Below are 18,344 nucleotides of genomic sequence, written 5' to 3'. Positions count from 1 at the left end.
ATGGGTTTGCGACCAGCATGGATCCAGACCAGCCTGCGCATCTGCGCAGTCTGATCAGGATCCATGCTGTTCGCTTTACAAACAAGTAGAGAAACTGATAGCGAACAGCATGGCTCCTGATCAGACTGCGCGGATGCGCAGGCTGGTCTGGATCCATGCTGGTCGCAAAACCCATTATGTTGGTTTTGTCATGACGCGGTTCATATGTATGTTACCCAATACTTAATTGAAAGAGATAATTGTTAAACATGTTGGGTTCATTTTTGATTTAAGTTGTTTTATGGGTTTTCGTTTGTTTGTTTTTTGTTGTTTTTTTTTTTTTTTTTTTTTTTTTAACTGCAATAGGTTTTTTATTTTTTATGAAAGTAAAACTTATGTCTTTATTTTTCAATTTTGATACTACATCCTAACTTGGTTGTACAAACTAAAACCTAGTCAAACTTTCCACATTTTGTTCACATCATTCGTATATCAAGGGAGTTAACTGCTACAAACGATTTTTTTAAGGAATTCTTCCTTTCAAATAAATCCCTTGTAAAATAATTTTTGTCAAGAAATCTTGAAATACTTAACAATTTTTATTCAAAGAATCACATAATTGATTGTGCCATTTGTTTCAATTACAAATTTACAGATTCAGAAAAATGATGCAATTCCATTTTTTTTTACCTCATTTTTGTAAGAAAAAAACAAACCTTTATTAGAGCATTTTAAAAACTCAAATAACGAAGCTCATTGTACAACTTGGAAGCAGAAAACTTCTAGACAAGCCAAAATATTTCAAGAAAATCAAATGTGAGAAAAATGTACCAACATTTTAAGAAAAGTAAAAAGATTCAAAATTCAAATAATGATTTACCCTTTTTGCGCCATAATGACTAATATTGTTATATTTATCACTATATTTCTTTTATGTGACTTATGCAGTAAAGGCTATTTGCAAATATTTTGATCTCTTTTTGGTGATTTACATAGAATATAAGTGTTGTTTTCTATGTGTAAATTACTTACTTTGTTCCCTACACTATATTTTATGTTTAAATTAATTTTTTTCAAATGTTCATGAAATTGGTATGAATCTTGTTGTTCCTAAAATTTGTTTGGCACATTTCAAAAATATTCATTCCTTGGTTTATATAGAATTTATTTTAGTTTGATTGTGTAGGAAGCTATAAGCTTATAGACATACTTTCGAACCACCAACCAGTACTGAGCAATGATTATAAAGTTTCTTGCTCAAGGAAACAACGACTTGCCCCTAACAGGGTTTGAATCCATGCGGCTAGCGATCATTAAATTAGTAAGTGTTAACCACTTCATTTCTTTCAGATATAGCTTATATTTTCGTTATATTTTATACTTTGATCATTTTTTTTTCAAGTATAACATTGGTTATTGTATTATTATGTTTCTGTGATATGTTTGTCTGTGCCATCCTGATAATTTACATGTATGTTATTTTATCCTTAACCTGCTAAATTTGTGTAATGGAACTGTCCAGCTTTGAATTTGGAACAGTCCATTCAAAGTCAAAGGGATTTCAATATCAAAATACAAAAATTTAGATACCAACAGTATAGGTCCTTATTAGTCAGGGTGGCTCTATTCTTGTGGTAAAGGGAGATAACTAGTTCCAGCAGATTATGGGTTAGTTCAGTAAATAAATTTATGAGTAAAGATAAATATCTATAAAATTATTCTGGCCAAAGTTGCCGAAACAAATTGTAATTTCGTATCTGTATAAAAAGGTAAATATTGTAAAGGTTATTTGATAGTTATAACTGTCTCAAATTCTGCAGAATACAGGAACTTTAATTTATGTCCAGCGAATATCTAGTGAAATTTCTGCCCTGAAATAACAAATGGTAAAACCCCTGCCAAAATATACCTCTTTTTATGTTTGTGGAGTGTGCTTGCTAATTTTTGACACTGAGAAAAAATCTTGACAGCATAAATCTTGCAATGTGGAGCTTAGTGTGAAGATAAAAACTATTCATTTCATAACTTTACTTATACAATGAAAGAGGTAAGAATTTAGGGTCCAAAGGACAGTATGAAAAACATGAAAACCCATTTCTTAAGGGGAAGATATGCCCAGAGTTAAGTCATTCAAAACGTCTCTATCCTACCTTCACAGTTATATATTACACATTTACACTACTGTACTGATATGGTATTACCTGCCTGTTAGTCTAGAAGTATTTGTATGCATTAGAAACAAATATATCCAATAAAGAAATGCTAAAAATCATGTTTTTTATAAAACATTTAAAATTTTTGTTTTTCTTCAAAATATTGATTAACTGGAACATAGTTTTTTTACAAGTTTTTGTTCTAATTTACAGAATGTTTTGTTTTGATGTACTTAAATAGCAACTAACTATAATTGTTAGATATTTGGATATTATTGCTCCTGGGCAAATGCAGGATATTGAAATGACTAAGTAAATAAGCTATTCATCACCTTCCAAAAATCATAGTCTGAAAGAATAATGGCAAAACTTTGGTGCAATGAACATATGATCTGATAAACATTAGCATAATAAATATACTATACTAGTGTAGGTCAGTTTTGTTTAAAATTTATAATGTTTGCTATGCTTTTATTATTATCTTTCAAATTAACATAAATCTCTATGTAAATGTATTTTACGATACCAAATAAACCATCTTATACTGTATAGTGATCATCTCATGTAAAATTGATGATAAACTTTTAAATTATCCTACATGTATCTTGTATATATTTAGTCAGAGATACATAACTTGACAGAATTTACTATGAATGTATCACAACTATAACAATTGATATGTTGTTAAGCATGAGACACTGTGATTTTTGATAACTATGCCAATGTGTTTTGCATAGTTAATCTACATATGTTGAAATTGTTGAGCATACCTTAATGTAAATTGACAAATGTATTAAGACTATGATAATTTATATATTATATAGAAGATACTGAATGAGTGTAGGTTCAATACTGAATTTATTGAACAAGTTAAATTAAATTATATTTTGCGAGCCTGTCACATGCAAGCCTCTGACAGGCATATAAGTTCCATAAATTAAGTAATGAAGCTACACAAAAATAATTTTCTATTTATCACACATCCAAAACAGTAATCACTTTTTATTGACAAGCTTATAGTGTAATGCTGACGTTCAGTGAGTCTGTACACACTATGTTTGTACACAAATGATGTTGCATTAAAATATATGCAATACTGTTTTTACGCAGTTGCAAAATAAGCACGGGTATGTGATAAAAATGTTGTTTATAGGCTAGTCTATGGTGGCACTGTGTGTTGTGTGTATTCGTGCATGAAGCTTATTGTCCAATGCTTAAAGGTTGAAGCTTTCATTATATCATATCTTAGTTCGCCAATGTCATGTTATGAATAAGTGGCAGTATGAACTTGTATATACATGTCATAAATATATCTCTTCAGTGCTTGATTTTTGTTTTGAGATGTTTACTGAACTTGAGTTTTTCTAAACCAAAATGTGTTGAAACCAATTTCTTACTTAACCGACAACATAAAATCATATACCATTCTAATTTTAGCTCGACTATCCAAAATTTTGCAACAATCATATTCAGCTATGCATTTAGTGTGATGTTAGTGTTGGCATATCAGTGACAAGAACCTGTAACTCAAGCATGGAATGTACATTACCATAAATTCTTTTTATGCAAAGCTTTAATTTTTACCACCAGGCTTGTCATGCATGTTTTCCTTTAATTGGGGAATTGTTAACAATGAAAGTCAGTATGTTTTTTCTTAACATGCTGAATTTGTGTAATAGATTTATCCTGCTTTGAATTTGGAACAGTCCATTTGAATGTTAAGGTATTTCAATACAACAATACCAAAATTAAGCTACCAACAGTATAGAGCCTGGTCAGACTGCTGCAGCATGGATCTGCTGGTTGACCTTCTTCTATATTGGCAGTAGCAGTCAAACTACACAGTTACAGCAGTTACAGCAGGTAAAGGCATATTCCTGGTCTGTCTTCCTTTTTTGCACAAATCTTTATACTAATGTACACTGTATAGACAGTTAAAAGAATCACACTCAGATATTAGCCATGTCACGACAAAACCAACATAATGGGTTTGCGACCAGCATGGATCCAGACCAGCCTCCGCATCCGCACAATCTGATCAGGATCCATGCTGTTCGCTATCAGTTTCTTTACTTGTTATAGGGTCTGTAAGCGAACAGCATGGATCCTGATCAGACTGCGCGGATGCGCAGACTGGTCTGGATCCATGCTGGTCGCAAACGCACTATGTTGGTTTTGTCAGGACGCGGCTCAATTATGATGATTGGCATTTTATCTATCCTAGTGTCTATTTTAGTCCAAAAATTATGAAAGTGTTGTTGTTGTTATTATTACGGAAGAAGAATTTCAGTTAGTACATGTTTACTTTAAGCTTAGACTCAGAATTTAAATTGAAGAAGTTTAAATACAGTTGGTACATGTATACTTTAGGCTAAGGCTTTCAAAATTTAAGGAATGTGTTTAGCCAAAGTTCTAATCAGATTTTATTTTGTTATGATAAAAAATGTATAATGAACTGACTGTTTCTTAACAATTTATTTAGTGACTCTAGTTGCACAATGTCAGTATGTCTCATTCAGAATTAAATACTATATATCATTATACAATATTTTATACTCCTGGTACATTTTCATTTTTATAGGAGGTTTGACTGATTGAACAGCAAAACAATGAATCCTGCTATTATATTAATATAAATATATCAATATGTATGTTTTACATTAAGTTGAGAGGAAAATTATTATTTTATCTGATAACTTAGAAGTAGTCATTTGTGTTATGTACATGTTTTTTAACCAGGTTTTCCGAAGGAAAAAACTGGTTATTAGACTGAGGTATGTCGGCGGGCGGGCGGGCGGCGTAAACAATTTCTTCTGTGCGCAACTCCTCCTACATTTCTCAACGGATTTTGACCAAACTTTCACAGAAGCTTTGTCATCAAGTGCCCTGGCGCATATTGTCGGGGTTTTGCGATTAGATAATATTTGACCTAATTATGGCCCTTTGTTTTTTTCCTTATATAGAATATATAGTGAACAATTTCTTCTGTGCGCAACTCCTCCTACATTTCTCAACGGATTTTGACCAAACTTTCACAGAAGCTTTGTCATCAAGTGCCCTGGCACATATTGTCGGGGTTTTGCGATTAGATAATATTTGACCTAATTATGGCCCTTTTTTTTTTTTTCCTTATATAGAATATATAGTGAACAATTTCTTCTGTGCGCAACTCCTCCTACATTTCTCAACGGATTTTGACCAAACTTTCACAGAAGCTTTGTCATCAAGTGCCCTGACACATATTGTCAGGGTTTTGCAATTGGTATATATTGGACCTAATTATGGCCCTTTGTTTTTTTCATTATAGAGAATATTATAGTAAACAATTTCTTCTGTGCGCAACTCCTCCTACATTTCTCAACGGATTTTGACCAAACTTTCTTAGAAGCTTTGTTATCAAGTGCCTGGCACATATTGTCGGGGTTTTGTGATTGGATAATATTTTACCGAATTATGGCCCTTTGTGTATTTTTTCCTTACACAGAATATAATAGTGAACAATTTCTACAGTGCGCAACTTCTCCTACATTTCTCAACGGATTTTGACCAAACTTTCACAGAAGCTTTGTCATCAAGTGCCATAGCACATATTGTCGGGGTTTTGTGATTAGATAATTTTTTACCTAATTATGGCCCTTTGTTTTTTTTTCCTTATACAGAATATATATAGTGAACACTTCTTCTCTGCGCAATTCTGTGCGCAACTCCTACAATTCTCTAGGGATTTTGACAAAACTCTGGCAGAAGCTTTGTCATCAACTCTTGCTGCATGTTGTCAGGGTTATGAGATTTGATAATGTTTGACCTAATTATTGCCATTTATTTTTTTCCCTTATATAGAAATATATTGTTTTTGTTCCATATATAGAATATAAAGTGAACAAATTCTTATTTGCACACCTATTCCTACAAACTATTTTGACAAACTTTCACAGAAGCTTTCTCATCAAGAGTCCTTGTGCATATCATCGGGGTTTTGTGATTTTGGGTGGGCGGGCAGGTGTTCACTTTAAAACAAATGCCCCTGCATGACGAAGCTTCTGTGAAATATTTTGCTGAAAACCTGGTTGCATCGCATTGCGATGTTCCTTGTTTTTTTCTTTATTGATTCAATAAACTATAAAAACATAATGAGTATTTCACTTTTTATTGTCCATCACTACATCTTAATGCTACATATGCTTGAAGTAAAATACAACCCAGCTGTCTTGATACAATATTTTAATAAAACTGGCAACAAGTGTTAAATGGGATAAAAAAATTTGGGAAGGGAAAGTGGGGGGGGGTCACCCAGGTGGATTTTATGTCACACTAACACAGTACAGTATAGGTCTTATGGCAACTTTCACCTTCACTGGTGCAGGAAGACCTTAAGTGCCTGTATATTATTTTAGGCACAAATGGGCACCTGAGAAGAACCATAGTAGTCCTAGTTTCCTCATTTAAAAATCAAAGTCGCTGTTGGGATTAGATCCACTACAGTGAGGGGCGAGTGGTTTGAAGTCAATGACCTTAACCGTTCGGCCACAGACCCCCCTAAATGGTATACAATACACAGTGCAAACCCTGCAGCGTAATGACCTCTGTAGAGCAGTTACCTCTTTACAAGAATTTGAGCCGTGTCACGACAAAACCAACATAATGAGTTTGCGACCAGCATGGATCCAGACCAGCCTGGGCATCTGCGCAGTCTGATCAGGATCCATGCTGTTCGCTCAATCAACTCTATTACCAGTAGAGAAATTAATAGCGAATAGCATGGATCCTGATCAGACTGCGCGGATGCGCAGGCTGGTCTGGATCCATGCTGGTTGCAAACCCAATATGTTGGTTTTGTTGTGGCCGGGCTCATTCATTATTTCTCATATTAAATCACCCTGACTAGAGCAACATCTTTCAGCTACAACCAAATTTTTCTCTCCCAAAAGTTGTTGCTCAACTGAGGTTGTATGGTTCACGGAAATAAAAATACAAGATAATTGATTTTTTTTCTCTCTAATTTATTATTCAAAAGCATGTGGACAATTTTATTTTGATTTTTTTACTAAAGTATATCAGTCAAAACCACGAAAATTAGTGCCTCACGAACAATAATGATTTTGCAGTCTCCTGGCTGCTCAAAATAAAACATTGAAAACCCCTGCAGGACAAGTCCATTTAAGAATTTTAGGAGAGTTGATATAAAATAAAACTTACTATTACTTGAGTGAATAGCAATTGGTAACTTCATAAATATTATTAACATTTGATAAAACAAATAGTAAGCACATCTAAATTTGACAAATAATATCAAAATACAGTTTGAAAATGAAGATATCCTAAAAATTGTTAAGATTTATTGAAGGGAAGCAATTTTGAATGTCAAGACTTAATTGAAAGTGGCAACTTAAAAATTTGTAGAAACAAACCCGGCCAGGACTCAACAATTACCTGAGAACTAAGTGTTCAAGTCAAAAGAATAATATAAAACATAATAAAAACAGAGTAAAAACAAATTCAAATAATACCTGAAATAATATCATTTTGGTAAAAATATGAAAAATATGAATAGTAAAATTCTCAAAAAGTAAATATCAAATGTCCTAGATACATTATATAAAGACTATACACACATTTAAATGTAGTTTTAAATTTAAATACTTAGGTCCCTGATTTAAAGATGTGATATGTTTAGTTGATTATGTACTGTATATTGGGAAATATTCATGAGATTTTTTTCACTTATATTTGGGAGTTCACAAAATTACATCATTCTTTATTTTATATGTTCTGTCACAGAAATTCATGAAGTTTACCTAGGTTGGTGAGCAACAGAAGTTACTTAGAGCGATGTCGGGTATATTGGGACATCTAAGGCATATTTGTTATTGTGATTTTTAATATGCTTGTTTCAGTATTGGCATTGGATATTTAGGTTAAGCTCTGTTTGACTATCGTCTATAATGGGCCACTATCATAAGCATATACAAAACAAACGTGATATACCTTGTTAAACAGAAGAGCATGAGGAGGCAGTTTTGGGACACGTCGGTATTTATGGACAGAAAGAAGGGCATTTTGGGACCCATTAATTTTAGTGTAAAAATTTTGTAACAAACCATAGAGCAGTACCTTATTTTGCATAGTTCAATTTGATTGAAAATTTCTTTTAAATAAAAAGTCAAAATCAAATATAATACTATTTTATGATGCTTTATAGATCTATTGAGTATGTGGGGTCAAATGGTCTATTTTATCTGTTCATTTCGATTAAGTACTGTAAGAGGGTTAATGCCCCTTTCTGTATGCATTTACATCTTCAAAGTCTGAGATAGCACAGTGAGGGATTTAAAATGTCTGAGGGCTTCTGCAGATGTTAATGCATGGAAAAGGTGCATTAATTAGCGCTATTCTTGGACAATAAACGTCAAATCAGCAATTCCTCGTTTCCTTGTCTCCATTTTGTACTATGATACCATATATTGTGCTATGCTTTAAACGTGATGGTCATGTATATTATATAGCACTTTTAATAAGAAAAGGAATGTAACAAATGCATGAGTAGCATGTTTAAGTGTAATGCTAGTATCCATATCTGCAAGATTATTGTCATCACAATAAACTAATATGTCATAATCTCTAAGGAGTCAGGTTCCCTTTTCAGTTTTTTCCCTCTTTAAGTCTGAGTCAATTTGTTTTATCCTCATTTTCTCTGCCCTTTCTATAATTTTGGATTAAGATGTTTTTTGTTCCGTTTTTTAAAAACATATCTGACATACAAACACACCTTCACTGAGTTCATGATACGTTTCTATAATATCAAATAACATAATAAACATTTGATATTCACGTGTCCCAAAACACCCTACATCAATAAAATGTTATCGGGAGTTTTGGAACCACATTTTATGATGAATCAAGTAGTATTAACAACTAAAATATGCTCACATTATGATCAGGGGACTTTTTTCATCCTAGATTTATAGTTTACTTCTACAAAATATATCATAAACAGGTTTTATGAATTTAAATATTGGCAATTTTTTCTGAAGCTTATTATATAAAACAGTGGCATGATTCTCCTAAATTTCACATCATGCAAAAAATAATAATATTCACTTAATGTACAGGCACTAGGTTGAAGCCAGCAGAATAGAATATGATTGATTTTCATTTCTAATTAAAGAACTTAATGGAATTATACTTCTAAACGTTATAATGATAAGCGATCCAAAATAACCAACGGTTCACATATACCTTACAATGCTCTACATGTATTTCTTATTCTATGATTCGATAAAGTCACCGGAAAGAAAAACACTGAAATGAAGTTCATACAATTACCTACAATAAACATATGAACTAAAATAGGTAAAAATTCTTTATATTAAATATCATTTGCGGAGTAACCCAGAAAATACTTTTTTTATATCGTTGATAAAGAATCATTCTCCAGTCTGCATAAATAGAGGATATTCAAGTTTTTTCCACATATACAGGTTTTATTTTCATTGATAGATATGAAAATAAATATTTCACAAGTAGTGGTAGTCATGGGTGAAATATGATAATTTTCATACCATTGAGATGAAAATAAATCCTGTTCTTGAATTTTCTGTTTATCATAAACTTTTTCTCTTTTTAGACCTTACAATTCAAAACAACTCCACTTTGATTTTATGAATTGGCTGAATTTAGAAGAAAGTAGTCTGGCAAGTTACCAGTGAAAATATGTTTCACTGCAGTGAAAAATAAATTTTTACAGTGAAAATATGTAATACAAATAATTGTAATGAAAATATGCATTTTATTTCCTCAATATTTTTTAAATTCTTCATTTATAAATATATATTGTATCATAGTTTGGAGACCTTTCTGTTGAAAATGTGTCAGGGTTAAATCATATACATACACATGCACAGTGCGTTAACTGGAGTGCGGGTATTAGTTACCCGCACTCCAGAGCATGCCCATTGATTGGCTCATTTTTGCTGGGGTTTACATATTTTGACGGCAGAGAAAGGGAAAGCGACAGAAATGTCATATTCAGATGTTCGTTCATTGGTTCATTTTTGCCGGGGTTTCATATTGTGACAACAGGGAACGTGCTTTTATGTTTGACTATGATACAAAAGAGAAAGAACACCAAAACACTCGGCAATCTGATAAATACTCGGGGGCTACGCCCCCTTGTACAAATCAGATAGCCTCGTGTTTCGGTGCTCTTTCTATTACATAAACTGTAAACTTTATTTAAATAAACAATTATTCATTCAAAAAAATACAGCAGTGATCAGGAATAGAACCATGATCAGTATGGCAGGAAAGAAACAGTCAAAACAGTGTCATACACTAAAACAGTCAAACAGTGTCATACACTAAAACATAATGGCATATATATTTCATGAGTTTGAAAAACATATAAGGTTTGAGTATTTTAAGCAAATTTTACTGAAATTCCTGAAAATTCCATACACTATATCATGAAATTTTTAATTTCTCATATAAGTCATGTCAGAAAAATTTTGTGACGTTTTTAGTTATGTGGCAAAAAAAAATCTCAATCTGCAGTAAATACATCATTGCAGTCTTGTACATACTTTTTTCTTTGAATCGTCCTCATTTAAAGTTTGACAAACAAATTATGACTAACATTTTACTTTTGGCATGCAATCATTCATCTGATATAGCGAATATTCTAACTACAAAAGCACTTATATATATTGCTTTTAGAGGAAACAAAAATTATACTTAACATACAATTATTCGTTGACCTCATTGGGAAAAAACATCAAAATAAAAGTGATTTTAGCAAACACAGTTTTGATGTTCCCAAGTTATTTAAAATGATCAGAATTTCTGAACCCTTACCAGTATAGAGTCATGCCAGTCTAGACAAAAGTGAAGTCTGACCTAGCTCTGCACTGTTTGTTGTCCAAATATTTAGACGTAACCGCGGATTTGAATCTATTTTTTACATGGGTCAAATCCGCTTTAACTTTAATTTTAAATTCACATTTTCCGATAAATGTCAAACTGTAAAAAAAAAGAAAATGTGATGTCTTTCAATGAAGGACTATACTGTTTGCTGCTGAACTTGTAGTTCTGATATTACAGATTCTGTATGTTAAAAATCGCAGATATAGAAAACACAAAAATTATAAAGTTTGGGTTGATTCCTGACAACAAAATGAGTACATGTACCTATAAACATACAAAAAATGTAATATTTATATCACAGTTGTTTCTTTAATTGATTATAATGTTGCTAGTAAAAATACATATTATTTTATTGCAGAACAGACAAAGCATTTACCTCCCTTTATTTGCAAAAATTGTTATGTTTGACCATATCTATATAAGACAACTTCACAAGCTTTCTGTAATTCTCTATTGAGCAACAGATTTATCATATAAAAGCATAATTGAGCCGCGTCACGACAAAACCAACATAGTGCGTTTGCCACCAGCATGGATCCAGACCAGCCTGTGCATCCGCACAGTCTGATCAGGATCCATGCTGTTCGCTTACCAACCCTATTGCAAATAGAGTAACTGATAGCGAACAGCATGGATCCTGATCAGACTGCATGCTGGTCGCAAACATACTATGTTGGTTTTGTTGTGCCGCGGCTCATTAGTATTTTAGCTAGACTGAGACTTTAAACATCTGCATTTCAGCGAAATCCTATGGCTTTTTCATTTATTAACATTTTAACTGCATGAAAGAAGAATGAAGACATAATTATAATAGATAAGAAATTAATTTTTCAATTTTTCATGTAAAAAAGTCTTTAAATATCTTTGCAGCCTCTTGTTCTGTATAGTGTTTTGTTTGCACTGTTGATCCATTGTCTGCCCCAGATATCATTGCTGACAGACCTAAAACATAACACAGAAGGAGAGTATTTTCTTCGTTCTTTATATAACAAAATTGTAGTGGTGCAGGTGGAAGGGGAATATTTAATAAGTTATTTACAGAAATGGTGTTTCACTCTCTATGAAAAATTTGCAGAGGGTGGGACCATTTCTTTCTTTTCCTGTCTGATATATTATGGAAACTTTCCCTTTTGACCTTTTAAATCCTGTAAGAGAAGTACATGTGATAAAATGAGAAGGCAAACATTAGCTTCTCTCTTCCCCTTGGAGCGTGCACATCGTAGAGAAGGCACAGGGCATCGGCAGAAGATATAATTAACTTGGGATGGCATAAAAGAAAACTTGTATCCTGCAGACCAGCTGGTGATGTCCTGACAAATGCCAAGGGGAGCAGCCTTACTAAGTAGACAGGGACTACAAGACCAGTATGCTAAGGTGCGTGAGCCCCTAGCACAAAGAGTGACAGCTTAAAAGGCAGGCCCTTTGCTGGCATTACAGCCTTTTTTCAGGGCTACCTCATTTTCATATTCTCTCAGGTTATTGTACATTTAGGCTCTCATTGGCCGCAGTGACCACCTTTGACTCAAAATTCATATCTTTAGCTAATACTCCATAGAAATTGCATGGAGGTAAATTATCACTATTTTATGCATCAAAATTAACTCTTTAAGGGCATTACTGGTGACATGCCCGGGGTCCGTACTTACTAAATAGCTGCATTAAAAGCCTGAAAGGGCGGATGGACTACCAACCAATTTATAGAAGCTTGTCAGTGAACAGTATAATTACATGATACAGCATAGACAAACTGCTTGGATGGCCTTGTAATAGCAGAGACATAGATAACAGAGATACAGTAGGCAAATTTTCTAGCCAGTTAAGATATCATGCATGTTTGCTAATCTACATCTCTGGTAAAAGTGATAAAGACTGCAGTTTAATTTTCATTTAGTAAGGGCAAATTATCTGTGTAATGTTATCTCACATTGTCAGAAACCCTACAAACTGTTCAAAAGATATAGAGAATAAAAATTTTAACATGAAAATCAACATGGCAGTAAGTCCTGGTTTAACATACGTTTATCTGAAGATGGTCTAAACAAGCACAGTATCTTTTTATTCATGGCAATAGCTCTACCAATCTCATAACCAACCCCTAGTGATGGCTGTGTTACCTCGGCAACCACAACTGAAATTTAGAAAAAAAAAAATTGAAATAGAAATTTTTCAAGAATGCTCAATGTTGTCATCAGTTTAAAGATATTTATTGAAATCTAGTAAATTCTTCCTGAATATGTCTAATCTGAATAAGTGAATGTATAAACAAACTATGTTTGGGAAGCTGCATTCCCTATTACTTGTCAAATTATTTTGGTCTATTCTTATAAAAACTGCCATTTTTTTAATGACACTATATAATTACGAGTATACTTTGATTATCTGTAGTGTGTAGAGTTTAAATTGTAGCATATTTTCTCTGTGTAAATTCTAAAGACGTTTCACATTTCAAAAAGACGCATAGTAATTATCAGTTTGTTTTTTTTCAAATATCAAATTTCACCATACTATATCTTTAATTGATCATACAAGAAATTGATCATACAAGACTAACAGGAATTAGTCAGGACCACACCATCACTGTGTGTTTCTCACTTTTTAAGAATTGGGCATATAAATAAAACCTACCATCACAGCTTGTCAACCATTCTAAAGAATTGTCATGAATATTTTTGTCTGTCCACTTTTTTTGTTCTGAAATAAAGAAACCATGTTTCAATCAAATCCTAATGCATAAAAATATTTTCTGATTCATTTTTACTTTGCAAATTTGCTAACATTATAATAGTGCAAACAGGTACAAAATACAAATATTAACAATTTTCATACTTTACCAATCCAGACTGCTGTATACATGTAAACTAACTAGCCAGGGCAAGATTAGATCTTTGCTGCATTCAAGTAAATTAGCAAACCAGGGCAAGGTTAGATCTCTGCAGCTGTATTCATGTAAATTAGCTAACCAGGGCAAGGTATAAATTAGATAACCAGGGCAAGGTATAAATAAGCTAGCCAGGGCAAGATTAGATCTCTGCTGTATTCAAGTAAATTAGCTAACCAGGGCAAGGTATAAATTAGCTAGCCAGGGCAAGGTTAGATCTCTGCTGTATTCAAGTAAATTAGCTAACCAGGGCAAGGTATAAATTAGCTAGCCAGGGCAAGGTTAGATCTCTGCTGTATTCAAGTAAATTAGATAACCAGGGCAAGGTATAAATCAGCTAACCAGGGCAAGGTTAGATCTCTGCTGTATTCAAGTAAATTAGCTAACCAGGGCAAGGTATAAATTAGCTAACAGGGCAAGGTATAAATTATCTAGCCAGGGCAAGATTAGATCTCTGCTGTATTCAAGTAAATTAGCTAACTAGGGCAAGGTATAAATACGCTAACCAGGGCAAGGTATAAATTAGCTGGCCAGGGCAAGGTTAGATCTCTGCTGTATTCAAGTAAATTAGCTAACCAGGGCAAGGTATAAATTAGCTAACCAGGGCAAGGTATAAATTAGCTAGCCAGGGCAAGATAAGATCTCTGCTGTATACAAGTAAATCTGCCAACCAGGGCAATGTAAAAAAAAGCCAACCAGGGCAAGGTTAGATCTTTGTTGGGAAAAAAATTCCATGGGTTGACTGATTAATTAAAAAATTATATGGGTTGACTAATTAATAGATTAATTTGTACTCAAATACCAATACTTAATCATGGTTTAAAACAATATTTTTATTTTGGTTTCACATTAAAAAAACAACAACAAGTAAATCATTACCATCAGTTAGTTCCTTAGAGCCAACATGTTCAGTGAGAACTGTTCCATAACCTTTCAGCTGTTCAATCAAGCGGGTATATAACTCGGCATCCTGACGTCCGCCATAGATACTCCCACAGAAGTATATCTTCATATCCTACAATCGTAAATAGCACAAAACCTGTGAAGTAGTTCCAAATGTTTCGTATTTATCCACTCAGTGTAATGTAATGTTGATATAATGGTATAATTTTGAAACAGACCGCGACTGAATTACTCAGATTTTACTTTATACAGCAGACGGTTCAATGAGCATCAGCCGATCAATAAAAATCACTACATGCCAGAAATCTATAAAAGTCAATTAAAATACAGTAAAACCTTGGAGTTAAAGACCATCTGTACAAGATTACTGATATTGTACTATAATATATGTTTATTCTTATTGTAATGGATCTGAAAATGATAAGTCTTTGCCAGAAGTACACAGTCAGGTCAGCCTGCACATCCCTTAAGTCTAAATGGGCTCTTTACTGTTAGTTACTTCATTTTCTGTATTTATATTTTGAAATCTGTTAAGACTTTGAACGGACTGCCCAAAATTCAGCAAATCTGTTGTATACTGTAGGTTAAAGGTTAAATAAGACGCATTTTGACAAGTGCTAAATTACATTTAAGAATAACTTTGTCAATAAATACAATTTAATGAATATTTTGTGAAATACATAGATAAAAAATTCCACTTGTCCGCTTGTAATTACAGGTAGAATTTAAGACCATGACCCTGGTGACCTTGACCCCCTGACCTCTTAGTGAGTCTGTGGTAGACTACTGTCACCTCATCAAGGTACATGCATTTATGAAGTCTCAAAGCTGTAGGTGAAAGAACTTCTCTGTTACGGTGAAGATTATTAAAGTTGATTTTGTAACAAACAGACAGACAAACATGCGAACAAATAAAAACCAATATGACTCCCAATCTATCAATCAAGGAGCATTAAAATTTGCCACACTTCAGAATTACTTTCCAGCTTTATGTTCAAAATTATCCTTACTATGAAATTTAAAACAAGTAGATAAACTTTAATTTCTAAAATTTTCCAAAATTGCACAAAATCAAATGATACTTGTACAATGTATACAAGCGGCCAGCATCCTGAATTATTTTATACAATATCTTTTCTACCTGAGTACCAAGAACTAAAAACACTGAACTACAAGTATTCCTTCATTGTATGAGTGTGTAGCTTTAATTAACCTCAATCAATACACATCAGTGAATTAATTGTGCACAAAGATGCAATTATTATTGACATTGCTGTTAAGGTGATGCAGAACAAAAACTTTATGTGCATGACTCAAACTACAGGAGTCTTACTGTCAATTATGGTTTAACGGGACATATAACCTTGATATAACCTTGATCTTTGGTAATGCCTTAATCCCTTGAAAGGTAATTGATAATGACTTGTCAATTAATGCCCCATATTCCCAATACCACCCCTAACTGTACATTGCTTCAGTATTTTGATACCAGAACCCCTAATATTAACAATAAACTAAAAGACTCTTCCAAATTTCAAAAAAAACATGTCAAAACTCTTATACAAATTTTAATTTTAGCATGGTAATGAAACCTTACTATATAAAGATTATTATGATGATAGACTTTCTCCGGATTTAAGAATATTTTTGGTTTTCCAGGCTAATCCTGCACTGGGTACAAACAAACTTTAAAAAGTACAGTTTCAAAAATAAGTACATCTGGTTGACTTATCTATAATTGTAAATGGTAGAGCTCTGTGAAGCTATTACAGTTAAAAGTTTGTTCGTAAATGGGGATAAGTTGGAAAAACCTACATTAATTTTGGCGAGTTGTGGATAACAACTATTGGTACAAATAGCTTCCGAAAAATGATATTAAACACCGCTTTAGGACTTCAGAAATTTGTTTATTATTAAGTGGGGCAACTTGACCCTTGCATTTCTATACTTTACTTTAAATATTATTACAGACACTGCTTTGCCTCAGAATGGCATTTGAACCAGTTAACTCCAAAAGCAAGAATTATCTGTAATTTTCATTTAAATAGCTTATTCAAGGCCATAGGGATGCTTTAAAAACCATAAATAGAGGAAATTATATCTTAAGGAAATAAAAATTGACAAAAATAACAATAAAATAAGTTGTCAAATTGACAGCATGCTCCACTATAATATAAAGGGAAAATAATTCAATATTAAGTTAGTTATTAACCAATGCTGCAATAACAGGGTTGGTCAGTGACCTATAATTACAACCTTATTGATCTGTCATTCAGATGTAAAAAACGTTATTTAATAAATGTTCAAAGGGAGATAATCCAGTCAAATCTTTGCTATTATTAGCTTGAAATTGTGTGAGGTTTTACGTGACTATCATTTAGTGGTTGATGAGATGAAACTGGAATACATTCGTGCCTCGCTTTGCGTATAATTTATCAAGCCCTAGCTACGCCCCTGGTGCGTGTTATTATGCAATAAAATCAGGACAAATCCTATCACTGTATGCTGCCACTTTTCAATTGGGACACAAATACAGTACCTGACGAAGTGACGATATATAATAAGAGAGACACTATATAATAATTATTGTAACAAATTGACAAATGGCGTACACGAGTAAAAGGGAGGTAACTTCGAAAAACTAACTATGATACTTTCTATTCTATTAATTGCATACGATTGTGGCTTTAAGCCTTATATCTTGGCATACGACAGTGAAATTGTTGTTGATATAATTATGCTTCACGTGTGGCCTTAATGATATATTGGTCCAACATGTTTACATAGAACTAGGTACGTGAATTACCTAGAGTACATGTAGGCCTATGTACAAATCTTAAGAAGACTAAAACAAATATTCCATAAAATAAGCAACTTGTACGACCCACACACATGAAAAGAATCTCGTGCATGCACGACCAGGTTGTTATGCATTATTTTTCCAGCAACCTGCAAAGTTCCAGTTCGCATTATACAAATATATACAATATCAAATCAGGAACATCATAGTTTTTATTTTTCTGGCGATGTTATGGATCAAAAAAGAACTATGGTTTCAGTGCATGACTTTTTCTAACCAAATGAATATTGTTTCCAAGTATGAGCAATCTGGGACATAAAGTATCGTATGTCCACCCATCTATATATCCATCTCAGGACTCTAAAATCAAAATGGCAGGCAATGGAAATAGTTTGTAAAATAACATTTTAATTTGATCATTTGAAATAAGTTTTTGACAGTTTTGGAAAAATTTCACTTATTAAATAGAACAAAAATGTCATTCACGTATGATATTTATATTTAAATGTTTTCTGATAAACGTTAAGTTGAACACCGGGCTATATTACTGTCATGAAATAATACATTTTATCAGGTCACATGAAACATCATAATTATAATATTATCTCTGACGACAATAAGCTTATTGTATTCCCAGCTTTGACATAACCATAGGAGCTAGCACTTCTTTTCTAAATCCCTAGGTAATAAACATAAGCAGTTTGGCCACTAC

The 18,344-nt window shown here is 32.9% G+C and overlaps 1 protein-coding gene across 1 annotated transcript; it reads right to left on the bottom strand.

Annotated features, from left to right (window-relative positions):
- Positions 1–10,669: 10,669 nt before the first annotated feature.
- On the bottom strand, positions 10,670–17,433 carry LOC132718277 (2'-deoxynucleoside 5'-phosphate N-hydrolase 1-like). The gene is made up of 5 exons (XM_060701963.1): positions 17,372–17,433; positions 14,809–14,944; positions 13,677–13,742; positions 13,069–13,179; positions 10,670–11,993 (listed from the first exon to the last, which is right to left on the bottom strand). The coding sequence occupies exons 2-5, from the start codon at positions 14,939–14,941 to the stop codon at positions 11,890–11,892; spliced, it is 414 nt and encodes a 137-aa protein (XP_060557946.1). The 5' UTR covers positions 14,942–14,944; positions 17,372–17,433; the 3' UTR covers positions 10,670–11,889.
- Between the last annotated feature and the right edge of the window lie 911 nt (positions 17,434–18,344).

The sequence above is a fragment of the Ruditapes philippinarum genome, unplaced genomic scaffold, assembly GCF_026571515.1.
Source record: "Ruditapes philippinarum isolate M1 unplaced genomic scaffold, ASM2657151v2 ctg1325_1_1_1_1, whole genome shotgun sequence".
In the NCBI taxonomy this organism is placed as follows: domain Eukaryota; kingdom Metazoa; phylum Mollusca; class Bivalvia; order Venerida; family Veneridae; genus Ruditapes; species Ruditapes philippinarum.
Note: the sequence above shows the minus strand (reverse complement) of the source record. Positions and strands in the feature narration are given on the sequence as shown.

Bases quoted from the DNA above. Each gene is read 5' to 3' on its own strand.
- LOC132718277 (XM_060701963.1), bottom strand. From the start codon at position 14,941: ATGAAGATATACTTCTGTGGGAGTATCTATGGCGGACGTCAGGATGCC. The intron at 13,743-14,808 runs GTAATGATTTAC...TCTTTATTTCAG, and splicing joins CTCTAAGGAACTAACTGATG to AACAAAAAAAGTGGACAGAC. The intron at 13,180-13,676 runs GTAGGTTTTATT...TCTAAATTTCAG, and splicing joins ATGGTTGACAAGCTGTGATG to TTGTGGTTGCCGAGGTAACA.